Genomic DNA, 25,655 nt, shown 5'->3' on the forward strand with positions numbered 1-25,655 from the left:
ACATAGTAGGGCCACTCCCCCTAACCCTGACAGACAGGCTACCGTCCAGACAGACAGGCTACCGTCCAGACAGACAGGCTACTGTCCAGACAGACAGGCTACCGTCCAGACAGACAGGCTACCGTCCAGACAGACAGGCTACTGTCCAGACAGACAGGCTACCGTCCAGACAGACAGGCTACTGTCCAGACAGACAGGCTACCGTCCAGACAGACAGGCTACTGTCCAGACAGACAGACAAACTCCTGCAAACTTTTCCTGCCCAGACGGACAGACAGGTCTACGGCTAACTTTTCCTGTTCAGACAGACAGATAGACAGACAGACAGACAGACTACTGCAAACTTTTCCTGCCCAGACGGACAGACAGGTCTACAGCTAACTTTTCCTACCCAGCCAGCGTGAACGATGTGTGTGTTTGCACACATAATGGCCATTCATGTTGAGAGACCGCAGAAAGAGTGTGCCCCTCCCTCCCAGACACACACAAACACACACACACACAAAAACACACCGCTACTGTGCATGTACAGACCAGCGGGAACACACACACACCCCCGGAAACGAGATGCTGCCGCAGAAAAAAAGGTGTTCTTAGAAATTAAACATGGAACCAATGAAATATGCAGTTAGCTCTCTGTCTCCTTCCTTTCCTCTCTCTTGCTCCCTCCCTCGATTTTTTTCTCTACGTCAAAGCTGTCTGCCTACCTATCTTGCAGAGCCTCTCTCTCTCTCTTTACTCTGATATCTGTGTCTGTCTTTCCATCCATCCATTTGTCCCTTTCTTTCTCTCTCTCTCTCTCTCTCTCTCTCTCTCTCTCTCTCTCTCTCTCTCTCTGTCTCTCTCTCTCTCTCTCTCTCTCTTTCTCCCTGTCTCTCCCTCCATCACTCCACTCTCTTAATCCCCCCTTCTCTGTCTCTCACTCTCCATCCCTGCCTCTCTCTCTCTCTCTCTCCCTCCCTTTCTCTCTCTCTCTCTCTCTCTCTCCCTCCCTTTCTCTCTCTGTGTCTCTCTCCCTCCCTCTCTTCTCCAGTGGTAGCTGGTTCCCACAGTATGTTTTATTCAGGGGTATTCTAAAAGCTGAAGCAGAACAATCTATTTCCCCCCGGTGGCCCTGCTCACTTTTGATTTACGGATGAATATTTCAGAAGAGCGTCAGAAACGCAGAGAAACTCCACTCTGCAAACCGGCATCTCTCTTTCTCTCTATCACACAGACTCTCTCTCTCTCTCTGACCCATACTTTCACACACTCTCTTGATCTCTATCTGTCTCTCTCACACACACTCTCTCAAACAAACACTATATCTTACACACACACACACACACACACTGTCTCTCTCCCACACGCACACATTCTCTCACAGACTCACACTCTCTCTCTCTCTCTTACACATTTCTCTCATACACACTCATTCTCTCACACACACACAGACACAAACACATTCTCTCTCACACAGTTTTTCTCTCTTGCTCACACTCTCTCACACACACACACTCTCTCTCTCTGTCACATGCACTCTCACACACTATCTTTCTATATGTCTGTCTCTCTATGTCTCTCTCTGCTTTGTCCTTCTCTCTATCTGATTTTAAGGAGCAGTTCTGACACATTTGACAAAGAGAGAGGAGAGAGGAGAGAGAGAGAGAGAGAGACAGAGAGAGAGAGAGAGAGAGAGAGAGAGAGAAAACACACACATGTACCAATCAGATTACAATGCCTCCACTTCCCCCCTTGGGCTGTACTGTATATCAGTCAAAGTAAAGACTAAGTAACTAGACTGGCTTACCCATCCGAACAAGATCCCAGTTTACACTGGTTAGATCAGCATAGGCAGCAGTGTCATGTGTCACCTTTATCAAAGGAGTGAACACATCCAAACCAGGGAACGGGCATGCAAAGGATTCCCCTAAAACCACCCCAAGCATGTGTACACTTGCTGACAAACGCACACACACACGGGCAGGTATGTAAATGATGGACACATGTTAAAGGCACACATCTGTTCCAGCTCTTTCCAGTCCCAAATGCCTATTTATACCTGACTGGAATGTCACCGCTACACACACACACACACACACACACACACACACATACACACGCATACACACACACACACACACACACACACACACAGCTCTACAGGCAAGGCTATTGTTCTCCTTCAGTCTCAGTAAAGTCATGTGCGCCACCACACATACGCTCAGCCAGAGCAGGAGAAGAACAAGCAGATCAGAAATCCAGAAACACACACACAGACGGACTTACAGGCAGAGAAGCAGACACACGCACTCACAAACGGAGACACATGAGCACAAAGCACACGCGCACACAAACCCACTCACTTAGAAACGGTCCCAAAAACACTTTCTAATCCACAGAGCAGGCAGCTCTAGTAGAGGTGTGTGTGTAGGTGGGTACTCACAGTCTCTCCGTGTTGCGAGGAATATTCCGTGGCATGGTCTTGATGCCCAGTCCATGACAGTCCACTGTGGTCCCACTGCAGGTGCACAGGGCAGGGCACCCCTGGGCACAGCCAACCAGCAGGGCACTGAGAACCAGCAGTGCAGCCAGCCTCCCCACGCCTGCTGCCCCAAAACAGCCTCCTCTTCTGGGCATGATTAGCTCGCCTGCAGCCTCTAGCCTGGATCACTCCACTGGATTTCTCTCTCCTTGTCTGTTCGTGTCTTGACTCAGTCAGCAAATCCTACAATGTATGTCCTCTACAACTCAACTACTTCAGACTTGAAAAGGAGGAAGTGTTTGAGTTTTTTGACTAATTTTTGAGAAAGAAACTAAATTCTCGAAAGATTTCCAAAATAATGAAGAATTTCTTTTTTTTCTTCCTCTTCTCTATTGTTGTTGCCTTGGTTTCCTCTTCAGTTTAGGAACGATGAGAGGATTCCTTCTTTTCTACGATTCTCTTGGGTTTTAGTCCTGCAAAGGGAACTCTCCTTCTCTGTCTCCCTTCTCTTTGTGAAGTTGCTGCGATGTGCTCTGCTCTCCTCCGTGTCTCTCTCTCTCCTCTGTCAGTCCCGCTCTGCTACGTTCGCTGGAAGAGAGGGGAAACAGGGAAGGAGCTGAAAGACAAAAAAGCTAGCCTCTCTCTCTCTTTCTCGCTCTCTCACACACACACACACGCGCGCGTGCGCGTGCGCACACACACACAGCAGTCATCCATCACAAGGATCTACAAATAGCAGACCCCCAACTCCACCCCTCCCCCTCCTGTCCTCCCCCGCCTCTCACACCCCCTCCCCACCCCAACACACACACCCAGAACCCTGCCTGAACTCACTCTCATTCTCTAGCTCCCTCTTTCATTCTATCTTCTCTATTCCCTACCTCTAGAGTTCTCTATCTCAATCTTTCTTATTCGTAATCTATATCTATCTCTAGCTTCTTGTCCCTGCCTCTACCTCTCTCTCTCTCTCTCTCTCTCTCTCTCTCTCTCTCTCTCTCTCTCTCTCTCTCTCTCTCTCTCTCTCTCTCTCTCTCACCCTCTCTTCTCATTCATTCTCTCTCAGGTTTGCCTCCAGGCAATACCCACTGAGAGGGGAGAACTACCCAGCAAGACACCAGTCCCAAGTGTGTGTGTGTGTGTGTTTGTGTGTGTGTGTGTGCGGGGGGGGGGGGTTGATCTTTTGGGACAGGCAGGAATCAACACCTCAGTCCTTAGAGGCAAAGAACTGCATAAAATAATAAGCATCAATATATAGTGATGTGTGTGTGTGTGTGTGTGTGTGTGTGTGTGTGTGTGTGTGTGTGTGTGTGTGTGTGTGTGTGTGTGTGTGTGTGTGTGTGTAAAAACGGAGCTTGACCTTCAACTGCATGTGTGTGTGCGTATACATGTTTGTGTGTAAGGGGGTCCTCTGACTCAGCAGGAAGTTCAGTTGAATAAACACAGACAGCAGCAAAGTAAAGACTCTAGAGCCACAACATTCTCTCTGTCACACACACACACAAACATTCCTGGGTAATGCCTATCAGTGCTGCTGTGTGAAGAGAACCATACTAGAAGGTACTGTGTCAACTTTATAGACTGACTTGTTCTGGTCTGGTCTGGTCTGGTCTGGTCTGGTCTGGTCTGGACCCAGACCCAGACCCAGACCCAGACCCAGACCCAGACCCAGACCCAGACCCAGACCCAGACCCAGGCCCAGACCCAGGCCCAGACCCAGACCCAGACCCAGACCCAGACCCAGACCCAGACCCAGGCCCAGACCCAGACCCAGACCCAGACCCAGACCCAGGCCCAGACCCAGGCCCAGGCCCAGACCCAGGCCCAGACCCAGACCCAGACCCAGACCCAGACCCAGACCCAGGCCCAGACCCAGGCCCAGACCCAGACCCAGACCCAGACCCAGACCCAGACCCAGACCCAGACCCAGACCCAGACCCAGACCCAGACCCAGACCCAGACCCAGACCCAGGCCCAGACCCAGACCCAGACCCAGGCCCAGGCCCAGACCCAGACCCAGACCCAGACCCAGACCCAGACCCAGACCCAGGCCCAGACCCAGGCCCAGACCCAGACCCAGACCCAGACCCAGACTCACTATCCACAGCTGACCGTCCAGAAAAGGGATTCCCCTGTGTAAACACTTGGCACCCTCTGAAGGACCTGGGAAAGTATTCTCTGACTGACAAAGGAGAAGAAAAGAGGGAAAGAGGGAAAGAGGGAAGGAGAGAAAAGAGAGACAACAAGAGAGAGAACAAGAGAGACAACAAGAGAGAGACGACAGTGCAAATGGACCTCGGGTGAGAATGAGAACCCTCCTGCTCAGCTCTGTCCAAACACACACACACACACACACACACACATTGCTCCATCTGGCCCAGTAAAAGTGTCAGAGCAGTGTAGATCTTCCTTCCATGGATCCTAATTAGAGAGGAGACAGTGGTGTTTAGGGGTAATGGGGGGCGGAGATGCCCCCTCTTCTGTCTCACAGAGCTGTGAAAGGAATGCACACACAAACACACACACACACACACTTCCAATTCTCTTCCGCCTACTCTTTCTCTCACACACACGCACACAGATACGTAAGACTGACTCTGTTGAGCTCAGACAAGGGAGGACACGATACCAATTTGCAATGAAGCCAAAGAGCAGGTGGAGGAGAAAGAGGAGGACAGTTGTACCAACAGTGGTCATGGACTCTGCAACACGACGCCTGGTGACGAGCACTGGTCCCTGCGTGTGTGGTGCCAAGTCAACACAACACAGGGCTCCTCTAATTCATCTTCGCCCAGGTCTCCTCGAAGGCTTCCGTGCGGGTATAGACGATTCACTGCCGTGTCTGGAGGGAACACGCGTCGTTTCACATGTACAGTGTACCCACCTGTTACCCACCATTAATGGCAAATACACTCAATTTCCTTTTGTGGTTCCGACAACTGGTAGGACAAATGAAAGGCAGAACTGCTAGACAACAATGCTGAACATAGGCAGGTTGTTCCCACAGACTGAAACGCCACAAACAACCACTCCAAACACACTTAGCTGTGTACCTTATAGGATATGTGTGTGTGTGTGTACTTGAGGGCAGGATGCATAGATTAGTGTGCAGCTCAGACGAGACTGGGTTGATTAGGTCTGAGCGGATTTCCACAACTGGGTCTGTGTAGGAGTTGACTTATATAAAAGCTCCACTTCTGTGAGATGTAAAATAATGCTGCTGTTCTGACGAGCCTGCACCGTCTGTGTGTCTGTGTGTGTGTTTGTGTGTGAGTGTGTGTGAGTGTGTGTGTCTGTCTGTGTGTCTGTTTGTGTGTGTGTCTCTCTGTGTGTGTCTTTGTGTGTCTGTGTGTGTGTTTGTGTGTCTGTCTGTGTGTTTGTGTGTGTGTTTTTGTGTCTGTGTGTGTGTTTGTGTGCGTGTTTGAGTGTGTGTGTGTTTACGGGGCCTGAGAAAGTGCAGGGCCCTCTTACAGGTCTGTTCAACAGACATGTGCAATGTATGCTCACAACACCAAACATGCAACGGCACGGACAGAATAATAACACACCAGAACATTCCTGCGTATTGTGGAGAGCCTCCCTCCCTCTCTCTCTTTCTCTGGCCACTCACTTGCAGTACATTCATGGTGAATAGGAATTTAGTCCAGGACTCTTGGCCAAAACATGGAATACATATATATATAAAACATATAATACATACATATAAAAACTTTGGTATACTCCCTAAGCAGTTATGACTGAAATGCCTACTTCAGCCAGAAAGTGAAAATTACAGGTCTCCATCGTGTAAATATACTGAGCAGTGAAATCAATTTATGTCTGGAATGTTGACATTCATTTCCAGTACAAGAATGGAGAATGCAGTCAAACATAGAAAGAGTTACTGTCCAACGATGACTTTCTATAAATCAATTTGTTTCTTCAAATGATCATTTGTAACTCAATGGCTACACCTTGTGGTTGAAGGTGGTACTGCACAGATTTAAACACACAACTGATAGATGGTGTGGCTTGATCTGCACAGGTAAACAATTGTTTTTTTAAGACAAATCGACAAGGTTACAACTTAGGGGAGATGTGGGTATTTTATTGCTGGAGTGTTGGACAGCTTCACATTAGCACTTAGAACACAGTGATAAACAATATGCATCTCTTTGATCAGAGATAAGAGGTATAAATCACATTTAGGTATCGATATGTAACAGTTGAAATAAGATGGCTGTCTGAAATGCAGAAATAGTTCTCACCAAATTAGCTACCCCCAATAAGTCAAAACTTTAAAAAAGACAGACTTTAAACGTTTTCTCTGACAGATTTGCATGCATGTAACAATATAAACCATAATGAAAGTAAACTCCTCATTCAATGTTTGCATAGATAGAACACAAGTAAAAACAAGTTATAAAATGTGTGAAACCAGCGACAAAAAATATAAAACACAAGGAGAATTAAAGCTCTTTTGGCAGAAAAAAATATGTTTTAAATAGACAGATCACAGTGTTGACAGTTTAAGACTTTGGCTGAACGAACCTGCTCCCCAACAAACATGCTGACACCAACTGTATAAACACATGAACTACCCTTTTGGCTTTGCCTCACCAACAGATGCTCCAAAAACAACTCTACTTTCTTTCTGCTAGCTAACCACACAATGCTAGCTTGCTACAACCCCATCTTCACTGACAATAAACTGATAGTTAGCTACAGCTCTCTCCCCACTGTTAGTAAAGTACATGCAGCTAGCTAGAGCTCTACTGTACTTCCTCTACTCGCTAACCACATTCAGCAAGCTAGCAGCAGATTGGATTGAGTTAGCTGTAGCCCTACTCTCGCTGCTAGCTAAACACATACAGCTGGCTAAGTATACTTTCAGCTAATCAAAATGATGTTCAAATTTCGATTAAATAAAATACAGAATGCAATTTAAAACTTAAATACTTAAAATATGAAATTAAGGCACATATAGAAACTGATTCAGCAGTGGGATGTAAGCCACCTATCTGAATCTACTAAAGCCAGACCAACCGCAGCTTGTATAACAATCTAAGACCACAATAAATCTTTATAATTCACACAAAAGATTATTAATTATACCTCAAAATGCATGCTAAAGGTCAAAGGCTGCTAGGGGGGGAGAAAAACAACGCTTTTTGCATTTCAAATTTAGTCTTCCAAGTAGTATGGAATGTAATTATGTTTAACATCTCATATTTAATTTAAAGCGTTAAGTAAATTAAGAAAAAACTGAAGAAAACTAATTTCACAGAGAGTTCATGGAGCCACCATGAACAGTAATACAGTAATAGCTACATAAAAACAAGACCAGTCACTAAGGCTGCAAAGAGAAATGTTCTCCAACACAAACATGCAACCAATTTTCCAGTTTTGCATATAATAAGTATGTCAATGGTATTCAGAAGCCATGTGTGTCTGGTGAGCTCCATGTGATCTGACTTGGTCCATCTACCCACACTGGAAACATGACATCATGTTTGGTTTGACTGGCCACTGCAGCGGCTTATTAGTCTTTGGGAATGAAAAGATCCATTTGAGCACCCTTGTTTCCTCTCCTCTGTAATCCCGTCTTCTCCTCCACGTAAGCAGGGTCAGACAGATGTCTCTCTCTGGTCTGGAGAGAGGAAGATCCTCTTCAGGGACAGAGGCTTCTGGGAGAGAAAGAGAGATGGAAGAAAGCATGTGAGAAAGACAGAGAAGAAAATAACCTAATCGTTTATCAGATCATATCAATTATAATATCTTCACCATTATCATCATCATTTTCATTATCATCATCTGGTAGTCTCTAGTATCGGATCTAGCATATGATCCTCAATATTGTGGGGTATTTTCTATATCCACTATTTGTACGCAGCTTTAGATAAAATCATTGGTTAATTGAATAAAATCTATGGTAATGTAAAATATAGTATAGGAGAGACCTGCAATGCATCTCTGGTCTTACAGACAAGCAGTGAGTCTATAGCTAAGGAGACCAGCAGTGAGTCTCCAGCAAATTTCTAGTCCAGGAGATTTTTGTAGTGAGTCTCTAGCTTGTCTCCATATAAGGAGAAACCAGCAGTGAGTCTCTAGCTACTCTCTAGTCTAGGAGAGCAGTAGTAAGTGTCAACCTAGTTTCTAGTCTAGGAGAGACCAGTAGTGAGTCTCCAGCTAGTCTAGGAGAGACCAGTAGTGATTCTGAAGCTAGTTTCTAGTCTAGGAAAGACCAGTAGTGATTATCCAGCTAGATTCTAGTCTAGGAGAGACCATCAGTTAGTCTCCTGCTAGACTCCACCTAAGAAGGGAGAGACCAGCAGTGAGTCAGCCGCTAGTCTCCACCTAAGGAGAGACCAGCAGAATGAGTCAGCCAGACCCGGCACAACTGACAACAATGAATAAGCCCTCCCACTCCCTGTCTTTCACCACCCGCCCTTCCCTGTCACCATTTCCCTCCCTCTCCCTGATTCATTCTGTCTGCTCTGGACGGGAACAGAGTCTGAAAGCAGCACAGGAGGACCATGCGGTCCTGATGTTGACGGCATGTTCATGTCATCTGTGTCCCCACACCCCTTCATCTCAGGGACAGCTCCGTCTCTGGTCTGCTGGCCCCGGGAAGCCCCACCCACCTGTCCCTGTGACGTTTGCTCGCTCGTGGCGTGGTGATGTCAGCGTTGGATGAGCACCTTGTGGTTTGGTGACTGTGGCCTGGGGTTTGGTGGAGCGCCGTGTTTCTGGGCTAAGTGTAGGCTTTGGTCAGGTGACAATGGGGTGTGTGTGCTGTACTGATGATGTAGTGTGTGTGTGGTTGAGTCTATATGCGTTGATGAGGTGGTGTGTTTGGTTGAGTGTGGTGTGTGTGTGTGTACTGTACTGATGATGTAGTGTGTGTGGTTGATTGTGTATGTGGTGATGAGGTGGTGTGTTTGGTTGAGAGTGAGGTGTGTGAGTGTGTGTGTGTGTGTGTGTGTGTGTGTGTGTGTGTCTGCGTGCGAGATGTTCAGCTGGTCCTTACTCCTGTGAAGCTGTTGTTCTCCTTGCCATGGCTCTCCACTGGAACTCTGGGGCCTGGAGTCTCCAGGTTGCTGCTACCCTGGTCTCCTAGAACCCTCCTCTACACGCACACACACACACACAAAAGCACAGATGCATACAAGCAAAAGGGCAGTATTGACAGTCTGTGGTATTGATTGCTTGTTTTTATTTAACCCTTAGACACGAGAGTTCTAAATATTTCCGACGGTCCCCACAGTGTGTTATTTTTCCGAAACGGAAGCTAGCTAGCTTTAGTTGGCTTCCGTTACCTACCTAACGTAGCATAATACTCGTAGCAATGCTACTACCTGCTAGTGTTACTTGTTAGCCTCCTCATTGTATATTTCGAAGCCATACTATAGCGTTTGTCATATTGTTTTTGTCGGAGAAATAGTCAGTTGGAATGTTCGAAATCCACATGTGCGACATTACGCTGTGAGACCCGCATTCGAACAATCACACGTGTACGACGTGTGTATTACAGTGTACATTGCTGTGTGTGTGTGTGTTTGTTTGCGTGTGTGTGTTATTGCTCACTTTTATGATCCCACCGAAGGAGCGCGATCGTCGGTGACGTTGCTTCCTGCTGTGAGGTGGCGTCTGAATGTCACACACGGGGGTTCCAGGACGCTGCTTCTCAAACTGCGCACACACAGGAAGGACACACTGTTATTATCCTCCTCAATGTCACATACACAATCGTGTGCCACTAACAGACACGTCCAAGTGTGCGTGTGTGTCCGTGTGCGTCCTCACCCCTACCTGTCTGATGAGCTGCTTCTTCTTGGCAGACTCGGGCATGGTGCTGACCTGCTGGTACAGCTCCCTCAGAGCCACCTCAGTATGACTGCCCCCACGGACTACGCCTCCACCTGCTCCTCCTTCGCCGCCCCCTCCCCATCCTGCTCCGCCGCCTCCCGATCCTGCTCCTCCTCCTGACCTCTTGGAGGTGGAGCATGGGGTGAACTCCGCTCCCGCTCCCCCTCCCCCCGGGCCAGAGCACAGAGCCAGGTCATCCTAGGGGCAGGGGGAGGGGCAGAAGGGTCGCACGTCAAACTGACAGGCTGGGCGTGACTCGGGGTCCGAGGGTGCAGTGCTTGCATGACTCACACAGACAGAGAGAAGTCAGGGCAGACATCTGTCAGAACGAAGGAACACACACACAGAGAGAGAGAGAGAGAGAGAGAGAGAGAGAGAGAGAGAGAGAGAGAGAGAGAGAGAGAGAGAGAGAGAGAGAGAGAGAGAGAGAGAGAGAGAGAGAGAGAGAGAGAGAGAGAGAGAGAGAGAGAGAGAGAGAGAGAGAGAGAGAGAGAGAGGAGGGGGGGAGAGAGAGAGGGGAGAGAGAGAGAGAGAGAGAGAGAGGAGGGGGGGGGAGAGAGAGAGGGGGGGGAGAGAGAGAGAGAGAGAGAGAGAGAGAGAGAGAGAGAGAGAGAGAGAGAGAGAGAGAGAGAGAGAGAGAGAGAGAGAGAGAAAGAGAGGGACAGAGAGAGAGACAGAGAGAGAGACAGACAGAGAGACAGAGAGACAGAAAAAGAGTGTGAATAAGAGAGGGGGAATAGAGAGAATTGGAGAAAAAGAAAAAATAGAATAACAGAAAGAACGAGAGGGATGGAGAGAACATGCTAAACTGACCTTTGCCAGTAGGGTGTTTGATCCAGTGAAGTATAAACGGGCATACTCTTTGATATAGACAGGTGCCTGGAACCAAAGAAAAACACGCATGCATGCACACACACGTTAACCACAAATCAGTCCGGAATCGACCACACACTAAAACACCATAAAAGACATTACCATTGGGTTGTTCAGACTAAAAGCTATCAGCGGCTATTGTTCTGAGTAGCTGGGTTCTATTTGTCCACCAGAACATGGAAGCAGTTATTGATTGGAACAGAATGAGGGGCTTTGTGTGCAGAATGTCAGCCTGTCAAGTGGAGGTCACTATACTCCCTCTCCCTCTCCCTCTCCCTCTCCCTCTCCCTCTCCCTCTCCCTCTCCCTCTCCCTCTCCCTCTCCCTCTCCCTCTCCCTCTACCTCTACCTCTCCCTCTCCCTCTCCCTCTCCCTCTCCCTCTCCCTCTCCCTCTCCCTCTCCCTCTCCCTCTCCCTCTCCCTCTCCCTCTCTTAACAGGGTGCGTGCATTTTGGGCAGCATTCACATGCAAATGAACATAATCTCTCCCCGACTGTAGTCAGGTTTCCATGGGGACCAACATCAAGGCGAGAGTGGATGGGCGCAGGCCAGACCCAAGTAACAGGAGGAGGAGGTGCAGGGTCTGGGTAGTGTAGGAGAGGTAACAGGAGGAGGAGGTGCAGGGTCTGGGTAGTGTAGGAGAGGTAACAGGAGGAGGAGGTGCAGGGTCTGGGTAGTGTAGGAGAGGTAACAGGAGGAGGAGGTGCAGGGTCTGGGTAGTGTAGGAGAGGTAACAGGAGGAGGAGGTGCAGGGTCTGGGTAGTGTAGGAGAGGTAACAGGAGGAGGAGGTGCAGGGTCTGGGTAGTGTAGGAGAGGTAACAGGAGGAGGAGGTGCAGGGTCTGGGTAGTGTAGGAGAGGTAACAGGAGGAGGATGTGCAGGGTCTGGGTAGTGTAGGAGAGGTAACAGGAGGAGGAGGTGCAGGGTCTGGGTAGTGTAGGAGAGGTAACAGGAGGAGGATGTGCAGGGTCTGGGTAGTGTAGGAGAGGTAACAGGAGGAGGAGGTGCAGGGTCTGGGTAGTGTAGGAGAGGTAACAGGAAGAGGATGTGCAGGTGGAGGAGAGATGTGGTGTTTCTGACTCACCCTGAACAGCTTCTGTGAGTGTTTGATTAAGAAGGCCACCCCATCATTCAGCTTCTTGATGTTGCCTTGCAGATCACTGGCTGTTAACTGGAGACACACACACACACACACACGCACCACCCCACAACCAACCATACACACACAAAAAACACAAAGAACCCACGCGGTTTGAAAGCGTTCAAGGTTCCCTTGATTTTCACCCTGGCCAACTGCACCCCCCCACCCCACCCCAGGGTCCCCCCGCCCCGCCACCTACGTTCCTGGGCCAGAGGACGTGCGGGGTGAACATGGTGGCCAGGTTGAGGGCGGACATCTTGTTGGCGTGCTGCTGCCGGGCCGTGTGGTACAGCAGGTCCAGCAGCAGCTTGAGCAGGCTGCGGTTGGGGGCGGGCAGCAGCATGAAGAGCAGCTGGAAGGCCTGGATCTGACGCTCCTTGTCCGGGACTGCCGTTTTGTTCCCCTGCTGGTCAAACTGGGTCAGCTCTGGGGGGTCGGGGGGGGAGGTCGGGAGGGAGGTCGGGAGGGAGGGAGGGAGGGAGGGAGGGAGGGAGGGAGGGAGGGAGGGAGGGAGGGAGGGAGGGAGGGAGGGAGGGAGGGAGGGAGGGAGGGAGGGAGGGAGGGAGGGAGGGAGGGAGGGAGGGAGGGAGGGAAAGGAGGAAGAGAAATGGGGGGGATGGGGGAGGAGAGAGAGGGTGGGAAGGAGGTTAAGACGGGGAGAGAAATGGGAGAGGGGGGGGGGGCAGAGAGAGAGGGGGGAGGGAGGAGACGGGGGAAGAGAAGGCAGCTGAACAGATGGAGGTCACAGTCAACTAAGAAATACTGATTTACAGTATTTGATACCAACTTGTTGTCACCGCACTGATTGGGCTGACTGATTGCTCTGTGTGTGCATGTGTGGGAGTGTGTAGGTGTGTGAGAGTTCTATATCAATGATTGAACTAAGTTTTCAATGCAGCAAAACAGTAGAACTACCAGAAAAATATCCTTGACGTTAAGCAATTTTTCAGCTTAAAAGTGTATGTATGTATTAGTATTCACAGTATCACATTAGTAGTGTGAGTATGTGTGTGTGTGTGTGTGTGTATGTATGTATGAGGGTGTGTAAGTCTGTGTGTAACTGTGTATGTATACGTATGAGTATGTGCGTATGTATGTATGTGTGTGTGTGTGTGTGTGTGTGTATTTATATGAGTGTGTGTGTGTGTGTCTGAGTACCAGCTATCTTCAGGTGAGCGTGGTAGTGTCTGTGAGTGAGCAGCGGCTCGGGCAGCTCTCCCAGGAAGGCCTTGAGCAGCGAGGCCACGTCGTTGGGGTGGAAGGCCCCCGTCTCCAGGTCTATCTCAGCCCCCGTGTTCAGCATCTCTCTCAGGGCCGCCTGGCGAACACTGTGGCCTGGGACCCGGAACAAACCCTCCACATGGAGGTCTGGAGGAGGGAGGGAGGGAGGGAGGGAGGGAGGGAGGGAGGGAGGGAGGGAGGGAGGGAGGGAGGGAGGGAGGGAGGGAGGGAGGGAGGGAGGGAGGGAGGGAGGGAGGGAGGGAGGGAGGGAGGGAGGGAGGGAGGGAGGGAGGGAGGGAGGGAGGGAGGGAGGGAGGGAGGGAGGGAGGGAGGGAGGGAGGGAGGGAGGGAGGGAGGGAGGGAGGGAGGGAGGGAGGGAGGGGAATGGACGGCCACAGCAAAAAGGAGGCAGAGAAATGGAGGTTTAGAGAACATGGTAAGGAAAAATGTCAGAAATAGAGATAGGATAGAGAGAAATACAGAAAATTAGCGGAGGGATGCATACAGACAAAGAACATTGGGTGTAGAGTGGAAGAAGGGGAGAGACAGACAGGAGGGGAGAGACAGACAGGAGGGGAGAGACAGACAGGAGGGGAGAGACAGACAGGAGGGGGGAGACAGACAGGAGGGGGGAGACAGACAGGACGGGAGAGACAGACAGGACAGGAGAGACAGACAGGAGGGGAGAGACAGACAGGAGGGGGAGACAGACAGGAGGGGGGAGACAGACAGGAGGGGGGAGACAGACAGGAGGGGGGAGACAGACAGGAGGGGAGAGACAGACAGGAGGGGGGAGACAGACAGGAGGGGGGGGAGAGACAGGAGGGGGAGATAGAAAGGAGGGGGGAGACAGACAGGAGGGGGGAGACAGACAGGAGGGGGGAGACAGACAGGACGGGAGAGACAGACAGGACGGGAGAGACAGACAGGAGGGGAGAGACAGACAGGAGGGAGAGACAGACAGGAGGGGGAGACAGACAGGAGGGGAGAGACAGACCGAAGAAACAGAGAGGGGGCAGAGAGAGAGGGGGGGAGGAAAGAGGGAGAGAGGGCAAAAAAGAGACACCGCAAAGTGCTGTGAGATGAATTATTGACATGAGCCGTTCTCCACCATTATACCATTTTAGGATATGACGTACCCCCCCCCGCTGGAAATAGACCATGAGCTCAGACTTGTGTACACCCCTGTGCCCCGCCTCCGTGTCCCCCTCTCCTCCTCAACTACACTCTCATGAATGCCTTCAACAGACAGGGTATGCATTTGTACCAAGATTGTTTTTTTCATGTGTCGTTGCACCAAAATGTGGAGACATGGATCATGAATGGTGTTGTTGCTATGGTTACGGGGTACGGACTCAAAACTCACTCTTGCTGAGGTAGTCTATGAGCTGGTAGATCTGGGCTATGCCCTCCTCCGTCAGGGGCGATCCAAACACCATCCCTTTCTCTGCTGAACAACCACAACAATAACCACTTTAGATTATATCGTCATGATGGGGAGCTACTCAGACCGCAAACCCACCTTTGAACAGAATCGTTAGGAACTAATGATGCCACAACATTCCTTTGAGTGGAACAACAAATGGAGTAATGAATGGCACTGCAGACTACATTTCGTGGAAGAAACATTCTCAAATAAAAGCACAAAGCCTTTAAAATAGCAAGGTCTAAACACTAATTTCAGGCATTACAGTGTGGGATTTGAAGCAGTCATTCTGAATGCAGTGTTCGCAGTCCTCCTCTCTGGCAGCTCGAATTACACAGCAGACTTTCAACAATAAGAGATCTTCCCCATGCAACATGAATAGGTACAGAATGCCAACTTGTCAACATGGCCCAAAACAAGTGCCGAGGTTGCAAGAATATTGGCGCTTTTTCACTTATATTTGGATTGATCTCCCCTTCTCACCATCTTTCATCACCCTCTATCTCTCTCACCTTCTCTCACCATTTCTTTCACCCTTTTTTCCCTTCTCTCACCCCATATCCCTTGCTTTCAAACTCTCCCCATCTCTCCCTCTAACTGGCTACTACTGAAGGGTTAAGGTGATCGACCTTTGCGTTTGAGGAAATTGAGAGAACGCAGAAATCCGCCCGCCGGTGCTGGTAGTCTAGGCTCCGCTTCCCCGGTGAGTTGGGCAAACTCGTCGCCGGGCAGGTCGATGAGGCGCGTGATGTTGCTCAGCACCAGCTCCGTGAAGGCCTGTGGGCGCTCGTGCCTCAGCCGCTCTACGAAGAAGTCCGGGTTGAAGATGATGGGCCGTCGGTTCACCGGTGATTCCACGCTGATCGCTACACTGCACACCATGGCTCTGGTGGGTGGTGGGTGGGTGGGAGGGGTACCGATTACCGAATGTAAAAGTTGAAAAAGACGAGAGGGCGAGAACAACAGGGTGGAAGGAGAAAAAGATAAGCGCAAAGACGGGGGACGTTATGTTACGGGTACAGACAAACAAGATAGCTAACGTAGTAAGGTTTCAGTTTGTTGTTGATCAGGAACGGTTGTTTATCAGAAAAGCTGCTGTTTACTTCAAGTGTTTGCTACGTTAAAGTATCACGAACATCAGTTGTAATACAAATTAGCCCAGTAGCTAGCACCAGCTACAGTAGCTAGAGAGATGGCTGGCTAGCTACCTAAACAGTGCTTTACAGTTAGTCTAAACTACCTAACCTAGTAACGCTAGGATCATAGGCTTATATCTAGTTAGCTAGATTTTAGAAATGTATAACCAATGCAGCTGACATGTATCAATTTGTTGTAATATCTAACAATCTGAATTCACCTTCTGTTTTGTATGTCGTATTTGGGAACTTTTTCCGCTGCCATGATCGAGTTGAATCTTCCGCTTTTTACCGTGCTGTCACGCCTCGCGTGAAAGAATGGATCCCATTGGTCAGAACCTGCTCAGTCGCTGATAGAATGTACGGATCCAGAGTCAATTCACCGTGGCTAATCGTTCGCTTTACACCATATGTCTATGCTTTACACTAGTCTGTAACGGTAAACCGGCCCTGGTGCAAGCGGTTGGCGGCACCATCCTTCTGACCTGTTCATTGTGACCTCGGGTAAAACATATAGGCCTATACTATTTAAATATAATATTTGATATTTATTAACTCACTAAAATCGTAAAATCAATAGCAGCCTATTAAACGTCGTACTTTAGCGTACTTTATAGTTCACAGTTTTGTTTTTTACTAGGCCTACACAGTTATTGAGAAAAAAAACATAAAAATGCAAATCGATTTTGTGTTTGGTGACGCCTTGAACGCCCCATTGTCATTACATTGGGAGCATAGTATGATTGACCTCCTTCCGATTACTAAACACTCGCACTGAGAGGCTTATTTGAAATGTGTAGTCTTAAGAAGTCTTGCTAAACGCTTGACTGGTTTCTTAACTGTAGGTAAGTGTGTAACCAGTAGATGGGACTATCCACTCGCCCAACTTTCAAATTCCAATTTTGCCATAATCGATTTTATTTCTTGTAGAGAGAACAGACACAGGGAGAGAGAAAAAATATTTATTCATGTCATCAACATACAAAACAGTCGAATTTTGTACAACACGCCGAGTTATTTCTCTTTTAAAACTTGATAAACATGAACAACCTAACTTGTGAAAAAAGTGTTGTATATGCATGTAAAGCTTTTTTGTACATAAGCCTATATTTAGCCAAATGTCCTTGCCCTCTTCCAGCGGAGCAAAGCACTCTGATGCTTTGGTCACCACTGATCTGAAGAGGTCATTGGATGAGATGGAGGCGCCCAGAATGGATGTTATGTCCACGTCCTTCATGCCCGTGACGGACAGCCCCAGGTGATGCTGGACCTATACAGTATTGTATGAATCACTCATGTCAATTGCCCTGCACTGGGAACTGAATGAAGGATTCTGGTCTTTGCTTCTTGAACTTTACAACAAACGCAGAAAGACTGAAGCATGCTTGCACCTCAGACCATCCATTTTGGGTGACATTATAGTGAAAAACAGCTGCCTTCTATTGTGTGATAATCGTTGTGAAATATAATTTGAAAATAGCACTTCTTTGTTGACATTCAAATATCATCATCATTGCAAATACAAATATTTGATTGATTAATAGGTCCAAAAGCATTTAGCCTACATCAAAGGTGACACAGCTTTTTAGTACGACACAATAACACAGTGAATTCAACAGACGTCACACATTATAGCAGTTTTTCAACCTTTTGGAGCCATGGCCAGGGTGGGCCACGGCCACCATTGGTTAGAGAATGGCCACCCCCTGCCGCCGCCCCCCCCCCCCCCCCAACCTCACGGCACGAAAAAAAACAAAACAAAAAAAACATCCTGAACAGAAACGGTATGAAGCTGAAATAAATGCATTAGTATTTTTTTATCAAGTCGTCGTATATTGTCATTTGTCACTTACGCTACAAGCCCCATATTCGCAACATTTTTATTTATATTTTATCTCCATCATTCAGCTACCGTCGGCAGTCGAAGTCATGTGACGACAGGTATTCCAGGGTCAAAAAGAAACCTGTGTTAACGGCACTGTTTTTCTAGGCTACGCGTTATTTACGCGTTATCAACGTGTGAACTTTGACAGATAAAAGTGTTTTGCTAAATGAATAAATGTAAATGTAAGCTACTAACGTAGTGCTAAACAAAAACAGAGACATTTCTCTTATCTGAATCTGTTATGGAACCAAATTGCCAATATGGATCTCACCCCAAGCTCCCAGACCTCTGAACAAGCAACACAGACAGATCAAACCCAATCTTAAAGAACTATATAAACAGTCAAATGAATGGGAATAAAGCCACCAAAATAATGAATGAAGTAGTGTATACTCCCTGAATAGAAAATAGTAATTAACAAAACGGCTTTGACGACACATACTTTGATCAAGTACAGTACACACCAACCAAAGACAGTATAAAAATGGCCAAAACCAATGAACAAATATTTTACACATAATTTAAAGCAAAATAAACTGAATAGCTTTACCTTTGAGAGAAACACAAGATTGTTGCACAACAGCACTCATATTTATGACAGGAAATCACAAAAATACATAAAAATGGAGAACATGATACTGTTCCTTCTGTAAGTGTCTTAGTGTTTGCTTGACTTTTTACAACCCTCATCTCATTTAATGCCTACCATTGGTTCTCGGCAGGCGGCATATGCCACCCACATAACCATGGGGGTATCTAGCCCTATTTTGGGGGGCTCCGGCAGCATCACCAGTTACCGAAATGTGGTAAAACACCCATGGCCAGAACCTTATTGTTATTAAATTGGAAAGTGCTTTCCATACTTGGCTCAACATATGTTTGCGAACGTACATTATCTGCAATGTGGCGCATCAAGTCACAACTTGAAACTTACAGCCACAACATCATTGTGCGCCAACTCCTTTTGAGATGAATATCACAAAATTGATCAGCTCCCATTAATGGTGAGTCGCATTATAGGCTACTCTCTGATTAAATGGATTTGTCTAGATATATATTCATGATATTAACACCTACCATTGTGGAAGAAATTTAGATTTCCTGTGTGCTTACATTATTCACTAATCAAGAGAACTAGTCATTGGATACTAGTTAGTATGTTCTCATGTAAGCTTGCTATTAATAAGAGTAGATTGTGTCTATGTGTCAGGGTTAATAGATGTTTGAGATCAGGAGAAAGTACTGGCTAAATGGTCCTTGTCATGACTACAAGGAGAGCTCCAACTATGAGTTGGGAGCTGTGAATCTCTTTCTCTGAGACTGTTGTAACGTTATTTCTGCCTGACTGTCACTATCTATGTTTACATTCTTGTGCCCTATAAAAGATGGTCCTCTGTCCTTCAGAGCGGAGAGAGACTTGATTGAGACCTAAGCCTGGTGTTGTGTTGTCATTTATTGTCAGAGGTCTGGTTTTCTCTCCCAATCTGCAGATTGATAAATACTTATTAAAATCCAGAACTCAACTGAACTTAGTCACTCCGTTTATGAAGAGACGGACAAAACACTTTCTTCAACACCATGTACTAAATCTGGTTAATTAGCATTGATAATGTCATATATAAATTATATGCGTCCCGTGAGACTTGCACTTGGACCGTAATGCGGCCCAGTGGAAAAAAAACAATACCAACAATATCATGTTGTTATAATTGTTTTGTATCTTTTATCATTTAAATTATTAAAATAATACGTATTTCTATACAATATGTATAAATAGGCCTACATATGTATGTGTTACTTTGTTTTTTGCTAGTCTATCTTTACCCTATGCAAAGCAGGGTGGGGATAAAATGAGAACTGCAAGAAGAGAGAGAAGAGAGAGCGAGAGAGATAGATTATAAAGGAGGATGGGGAGAGGGAAAGCTGGACGCTGTCTGTAAAGATTATCAGGTTAAAGGGTGTGATGCTCAAGTTCTTGCTGATTGGGGACGCCCCCATCAGTGCTGTCTGTCCCCCCCTGCCCCAGAGTCACTGTCCTGGCCGGCCCCTTCGGACCTCCAGAGCAGTCACTTCCATCCCTGCCCGTCCCGCTGGAGGTCCTCTGGGCCAGACATGCGGCCGTGGGGGACCGCATCCTGGGGCAGCGAGGCCTCAGGCGACCCAGGGTCTTCCAGCAGGCCCTGCGGAAGGTGTGGGAGGAGATGCAGAAGAGCAGGGGGTCGAGGGCGCTGTTGGCGTACCACAGGGGCAGGGCGAGGTAGGACTTGAGAACGGTGTAGACCGAGAGGACCTTGTCAGACCACACCACCACGTACACCTGCATCAGGGACGAGGCGATGTCGGGGAAGTTACAGATGAAGAAGGCCACCACCACCGCGCCTGGGGGACAACAGGAGGACAGCGTTCATCCTCCAAGCTCCCCTGTCCTCATCCACCTGTTTGGAATACGTGTCTCTCTCTCTCTCCCTTCTTTGCTGTGCTCTCTATCTCTTTAAGCTCCCCTTTATCTCCACCTCTCTTTTCTCTTCCTCCTCTCTATTTCTTCTTCTCCCTCCCCTTACAGCTTCTGTTTCTCCATACTCCGCTCTCTCTTCTCTCTCTCTCTCTCTCTCTAATGACCTGTAATTGGCCTAATTACTCGGGTAATTATACATGTTGCCTATTGGAGGATGCAGCATTTGGGCACATAAAACAGCAGAAAATAAGTACATTTACTTCTCCAGGGAACTATTGTTGGTGAGCGATGTTTGCTCGGCTCAACTCAAACTAATTCCCACAAACTTGGCTCCACTACCCCATCTCTGCTCCAAACAATCACTCCGAAGTCATTCCGTTCTCACCCATAAGCCTCAGCGCCCTCCTCTCATTGAGCAGTAGTTTCCCATTCTGGTGACACTGAATGTCTCTCCTGCCATCAGGCGCTGGGCGCGTGAGGCCCAGGGCCTGTCTCTGGTTCTCGTTCTTCTTCAGATGGATTACAATGAGCAGGTAGAGGGCCAGGATGGCCACCATAGGCACCTGCAGAGGAACGAAGGAAGAGATGGAGAGAAGTGGAGGAGAGATGTATGTATTGGGCTGCATGTGGTGAAACGACACAACAAACCTGAGCTCGGGTGTTCCATTGTATGTCTGTGTTGAACTACTATATACCGAAATGACCAATAAAGAAAACAGGAACTTGCGGATTTACTGTGTGTGTAGCATTTCTGTTGAATTGTGTAACTGTGTGTGGTATGGTTGTAAAGGTCTAACTGTGTCTTGCATTATGAAAACGGCAGGGGTAAAGGGCATTCTTATATATAGCTCCTCTTCTCCGCAACCATGTGTCTCCATCAGGGAGGCCAACACTTTCTCGGTGTTTAAGGCTGGATGAAAAACCTTTCATTTGAATCCGTTTCACAACAGGACTTCTGCAATAGATGGAGCTAGATATGACTAAGTATCCTGCCTGGCAATTATGAACCCCATCTACCCATTCTGTTTTTCATTCATTACATTTACATTAAGTCATTTAGCAGACACTCTATCCAGAGTGACTTACAGTAATTACAGGGACATTTCCCCGTGGCAAGTAGGGTGAAGTGCCCTGCCCAAGGACACAACATCATTTTGCACAACACCTGGAATCAAACTAACATCATTCTGATTACTAGCCCGACTCCCTAACTGCTCCGCCACCTGACCCTCATTCACCATTTAATAGATATATCTATTGTGCTTACCTAGTAACGAACGTACGGTCGGCGAAAAACTACACGCATGACCGTGAGACGCATTTCAGCACCTTCACAGAGGCTTGAGAACCCTGTTTATTTATTTATTATTGCGTTTCATTAGGCTTATTTTGATGGAACCGATGGTTGGCTTGTATCTGCATCATCGTATTTGAAAGCACGTTATTAATAGTAGGCTAACCGTCTGTCCCTGTCTTAATGCGATGTTGTGCGAACCAAAACAACGTTTACAAACGTGAATTGAATCTTCTGTAGCTACTTGAGCAGAGGCGTTGTTAGACATAAAACTTTACTGGGGCACAGGCCCCTAATTCATATCCCTTTTTTTAATTTCAAGCTACCTGCGCTCAATGCATTACTAGGCTATAGAAACTCCCCTTGCTTAACCCTCTATACTAAAGTTCAGGGACGCAAGTTTGATATCAGCTTTGGCAGGGACATAAATAGCTAATGCAGGCGCTGATATTTTTCGTATTCATTTGAAGGCAAATTGTTTTTTTAGCTTAATGTAATATTGTTTTGATGTTTTTGTCAAAATAAGATGATTGGTTGGCCTATCATTTAGAAACTCTCTTCAGTTTTGAAATGTTTTCTTAGCCTACCTCAATTCTGACTTGTACGAAGCAGGTTATGTGACATACCAGGGTAAATTAACTCCCCAGCTGAAACCCAGCTCAACATTGCAAACTTACCCAGTTGTGTTGCATAACCTGCTTTCTGGAATACCACCCTGGCGTTGATTGGGATACTGTGTACATTCTTTCCGGGATTATCTATCTAAATGAATGCACCGACTAATGATGTAAACTGTTAAAACTCAAACTTTAGATTTTACTGGGGCACAGCAGATTTATGCCGGGGCACGTGCCCCAGTAAAAAGGCTCTAACGACGCCCCGGCACTTGAGGCCTTTTGCGGGCATGTGTGGGAGTGGGAGCACTCGATGGTCACTTCAAAAATCGCCTGATATCCATGGCTAATTAGTCCAATTCTCGTGGATCCTGATTGGTGTTGCCGCCGCAGCCGCAACTCACAGACCATACAGCGCAGATGAAATGATTCAGACTACAGCGTTTATTTGTTAAACAATTTGAAATGTAGTCTTTTGTGTTTCAAAATTACACCAAATTTACTTTGGATTGTTCCAACGGCAGAATACGAGGCGCAGGGAATGTGCATAAACGCGCATAAACACTATTTAGAAGTAAATAAACGCAATTTCCGCAATGTAGAGGTGGATAAACGCTATATCCGAATTTTGGGAGGTGCGTAAAGAGCATTTGCGTGCGTGTAGCCCCCACTACATCCTTGGTCTCTGGAGGAAGGAATCCCTCACTGAACTGCTCCTCCAAAGGTTTCTTCCATTTTCCTTTTTTGGGGGAGTTTTACCTTGTCTTCCTTGAGGCTTGTATGTTGATTTAGGTGCAAATCTATGGGCACTGCCTCTGTAACATCGCTTGTTCAAAGAGCACTAAGCGTGAACTTCGATTTAATTTGAAAGATGGATGGGACTAAAATGTGTATCTTGACACTATATTTACTCTGCTGTAGTTGTGCTATTTCATCCACCCATCCCTCCACACCTATCTCACTCAAGCCAGGACGTTTCTAAGAATCATCCCTCCCTTTCAGTTTCCTCCTGCTGCTTGCATCCCTCCACCCATCCCTCGTTCCACCCCCTCTCACCAGGAAGCAGAGGCCAGCCCTGAGCAGCAGCGCTCCCCTGTAGATGGGCGCCGGGTCGGCCTCCGTCATCTCACACATGGTGGACACATGGAAGGCCTCCTCGGGGGAGCTGGCGGTGTAGTCCAGGATGCAGGCTCGGGCGTGGCCGTAGACCACGGCGAAGGGCACGGCCGACACCAGGGACAGGACCCACACCCAGGTCAGCAGGCAAGGCAGACGGGACTTCTGTTAGCGAGAAGGGATGAAGGGAAAGGAGAGAAGAGGAGCGCAAAAAGGGAGGTGTAAGGGGTGGAGAGGGCAGGGGAGGGATGAGGGGAGAGGAGAGGAAAGAGGGGGTAAGAGGAGAGGAGGGTAGAGAAGGGAAGGAGAGGTGAGGAAAGGAAAGGGAAGAAGAAGAGAGGGGGTGGAGAAAAGGAGGTGAAGGTGAGGGAGGAGGACGATCGAGAAGAGAAAAGAAGGCGGAGGGGAGTAAGGAGAGGGGAGCAGAGGAGAGGAGCACAGTTAGCAAACAACCAACCACCTCAAAGTCACTTTGCACATGTGGAATCCAAACTCCCACTTCCACCAGTGTCCCCTTGATCACAGTCAATGAGCTTGTCACTCTGCCGGTCAAACACATCAATCCAACATCCAGTCACACGGCCCACGTCGTTGTGTTTCTGTGTACCTGCAGGCTGGACAGGGACCACATGGTGTGGCAAATAGCAGCGTAGCGCTCGGCCGTGAAGGCCAAGATCACCCAGCTGGTGGTGGCACAGTAGATCTGGCGCACCATGAAGTACGCCTTGCAGACTGCCTGGCCCAGACGCCAGGGGTAGCTCTCCCAGTAGTAGCGGTACAGAGTTACGGGGATAGTCAGCAGCTGCAGGATATCTGGAAGGAGGGAGGGAGGGAGGGAGGGAGGGAGGGAGGGAGGGAGGGAGGGAGGGAGGGAGGGAGGGAGGGAGGGAGGGAGGGAGGGAGGGAGGGAGGGAGGGAGGGAGGGAGGGAGGGAGGGAGGGAGGGAGGGAGGGAGGGAGGGAGGGAGGGAAAGGGATGGTGGTGGTGAGAGAAGAGAGGCTAAGACAGGAATGTAAGGTTGAGGGGTATTGAATGAGGGGTTCTGAATGTGATTGTAGGAATGGCAGGGCTGCGGGTGGCGGTGTGGTGGTGGAGGGTACCTGATAGCACCAGGCTGAGCAGATACAGACGTATGGCACTGACTCTCATGCGAGCGTCTGTTAGCAGTGTCAGCACGCTCACGCTGTTGAACAGGACCTGGATGGTGGGATAATCTATGTCACGTCACACATGTCCACCGGGCACGGAATGGACACATTTTGAATTCAGAGGTTCAACAGTCAGTTTACAAAACACTTGTATCCCTTTTTAGAAACATCCATGAAAGTTTCCGGTTAAATATAAATGTTTAACTATATAGACTATAGTATAATCATAGTACTGCAGATAGTATAATCAAGAGTACTGCAGATTAGACCCCATGACATCCCAGGAGAATATTCTAGAACAGAGCAATATAGAGTAGAGCAGAGAAGAACAGAATAGAGCAGGATACAGCAAATTATAACAGTACAGCTGAGAATAGCAGAGCAGACCATAGCAGAGAAGAGCAAAGTAGAGCAGAACAGAATACAGTAGAGCAGACGAGAGTGTTACAGCAGGGTAGACTAGACCGCAGCATTAGGAGAGTGTAGCAGAGTGGTCATACTCCAAACAGGAAGATGGTGCTGTAGAAGACTGTCATGGGGATGGCGACGGAGTAGGGTTCGCTCTTGGTGACTCCGATGTGGAGTTCAGGCTCGGCGCTGGGGCTGACGTTGCAGGAGAAGAAGATCGGGGCTGGGGTGACCACCGTGGAGTGGTTCATCCTGGACTCCTGGAGAGTGAAGAAGGAGGTGGTGGTGGAGGAGCGGGAAGAGGAGCCGGAGGTTAACGAGGAGGAGCAGGAGGAGGTGGAGAAAAGCAAGAGAAGGAGGAGAAAGCAGGAGGTGGAGGTGGTGGAGGAGAAGGAGAAGGAGGAGGGGTGGGAGGAAGTTGAGGAGAAGGTGGAATTGGAGGAAGAGGATGGGTTGGAGAACAAGGTGAAGGAGGAGGAGGAGGAGTTTGGATTTTTGAGACTACACTGTTGGATGTAGGCTTTGTGCACCAGGGACAATAGATTGATGAGATGTTTACTGTTCAGTGTTGAAGAATGTGAATTGTCAGTAACTGGTGGGGCCAGATGCCTCCAGTGAAGTCTCTGTTTT

The 25,655-nt window shown here is 48.2% G+C and overlaps 3 protein-coding genes across 4 annotated transcripts in view; all 3 read right to left on the reverse strand.

Moving 5' to 3' along the window:
• The window catches only part of LOC146267826 (slit homolog 1 protein-like), an 84,751-nt gene extending 81,749 nt beyond the window's left edge, over positions 1 to 3,002 (reverse strand). The window contains exon 1 of the mRNA XM_084709390.1: positions 2,426 to 3,002. Within this exon, the coding sequence (XP_084565516.1) occupies positions 2,426 to 2,619 (194 nt within the window). The 5' untranslated portion in view covers positions 2,620 to 3,002. The remainder of the gene's footprint in view (positions 1 to 2,425) is intronic.
• A 3,532-nt stretch (positions 3,003 to 6,534) lies between these two features.
• Positions 6,535 to 16,573, reverse strand: LOC146267827 (rho GTPase-activating protein 19-like). 2 transcript variants are annotated; one of them, XM_084667259.1, is made up of 11 exons: positions 16,327 to 16,573; positions 15,599 to 15,855; positions 14,910 to 14,990; positions 13,481 to 13,690; positions 12,522 to 12,748; positions 12,266 to 12,352; positions 11,123 to 11,188; positions 10,253 to 10,507; positions 10,028 to 10,132; positions 9,471 to 9,569; positions 6,535 to 8,127 (listed from the first exon to the last, which is right to left on the reverse strand). In XM_084667259.1, exons 1-11 carry the CDS (start codon positions 16,368 to 16,370, stop codon positions 8,068 to 8,070), a joined length of 1,491 nt encoding a protein of 496 aa, XP_084523385.1. In that variant the 5' UTR covers positions 16,371 to 16,573; the 3' UTR covers positions 6,535 to 8,067. The 2 variants fall into 2 exon arrangements, with proteins under 2 accessions (XP_084523385.1, XP_084523384.1); XM_084667258.1 differs by having other exon boundaries at positions 14,910 to 14,993; positions 16,327 to 16,569.
• Positions 16,574 to 19,787: 3,214 nt separating this feature from the next.
• LOC146267828 (pyrokinin-1 receptor-like) lies at positions 19,788 to 25,276 on the reverse strand. The gene is made up of 6 exons (XM_084667274.1): positions 25,118 to 25,276; positions 24,570 to 24,666; positions 24,077 to 24,282; positions 23,410 to 23,634; positions 20,831 to 21,008; positions 19,788 to 20,369 (listed from the first exon to the last, which is right to left on the reverse strand). Exons 1-6 carry the CDS (start codon positions 25,274 to 25,276, stop codon positions 19,942 to 19,944), a joined length of 1,293 nt encoding a protein of 430 aa, XP_084523400.1. The 3' UTR covers positions 19,788 to 19,941.
• Between the last annotated feature and the right edge of the window lie 379 nt (positions 25,277 to 25,655).

The sequence above is a fragment of the Hypomesus nipponensis genome, chromosome 11, assembly GCF_054491055.1.
Source record: "Hypomesus nipponensis isolate SF chromosome 11, ASM5449105v1, whole genome shotgun sequence".
Lineage (NCBI taxonomy): Eukaryota > Metazoa > Chordata > Actinopteri > Osmeriformes > Osmeridae > Hypomesus > Hypomesus nipponensis.

Coding starts and splice junctions, on each gene's coding strand:
- LOC146267827 (XM_084667258.1), bottom strand. CDS start 16,370: ATGGCAGCGGAAAAAGTTCCCAAATACGACATACAAAACAGAAG. Junction 15,856..16,326: donor TACGACATACAAAACAGAAG/GTGAATTCAGAT, acceptor ACCACCCACCAG/AGCCATGGTGTGCAGTGTAG. Junction 11,189..12,265: donor ACTCACAGAAGCTGTTCAGG/GTGAGTCAGAAA, acceptor CTTTGGTTCCAG/GCACCTGTCTATATCAAAGA.
- LOC146267828 (XM_084667274.1), bottom strand. CDS start 25,276: ATGAACCACTCCACGGTGGTCACCCCAGCCCCGATCTTCTTCTCCTGC. Junction 24,667..25,117: donor GCACCATCTTCCTGTTTGGA/GTATGACCACTC, acceptor CCCACCATCCAG/GTCCTGTTCAACAGCGTGAG. Junction 24,283..24,569: donor GCTCAGCCTGGTGCTATCAG/GTACCCTCCACC, acceptor CCCTCCTTCCAG/ATATCCTGCAGCTGCTGACT.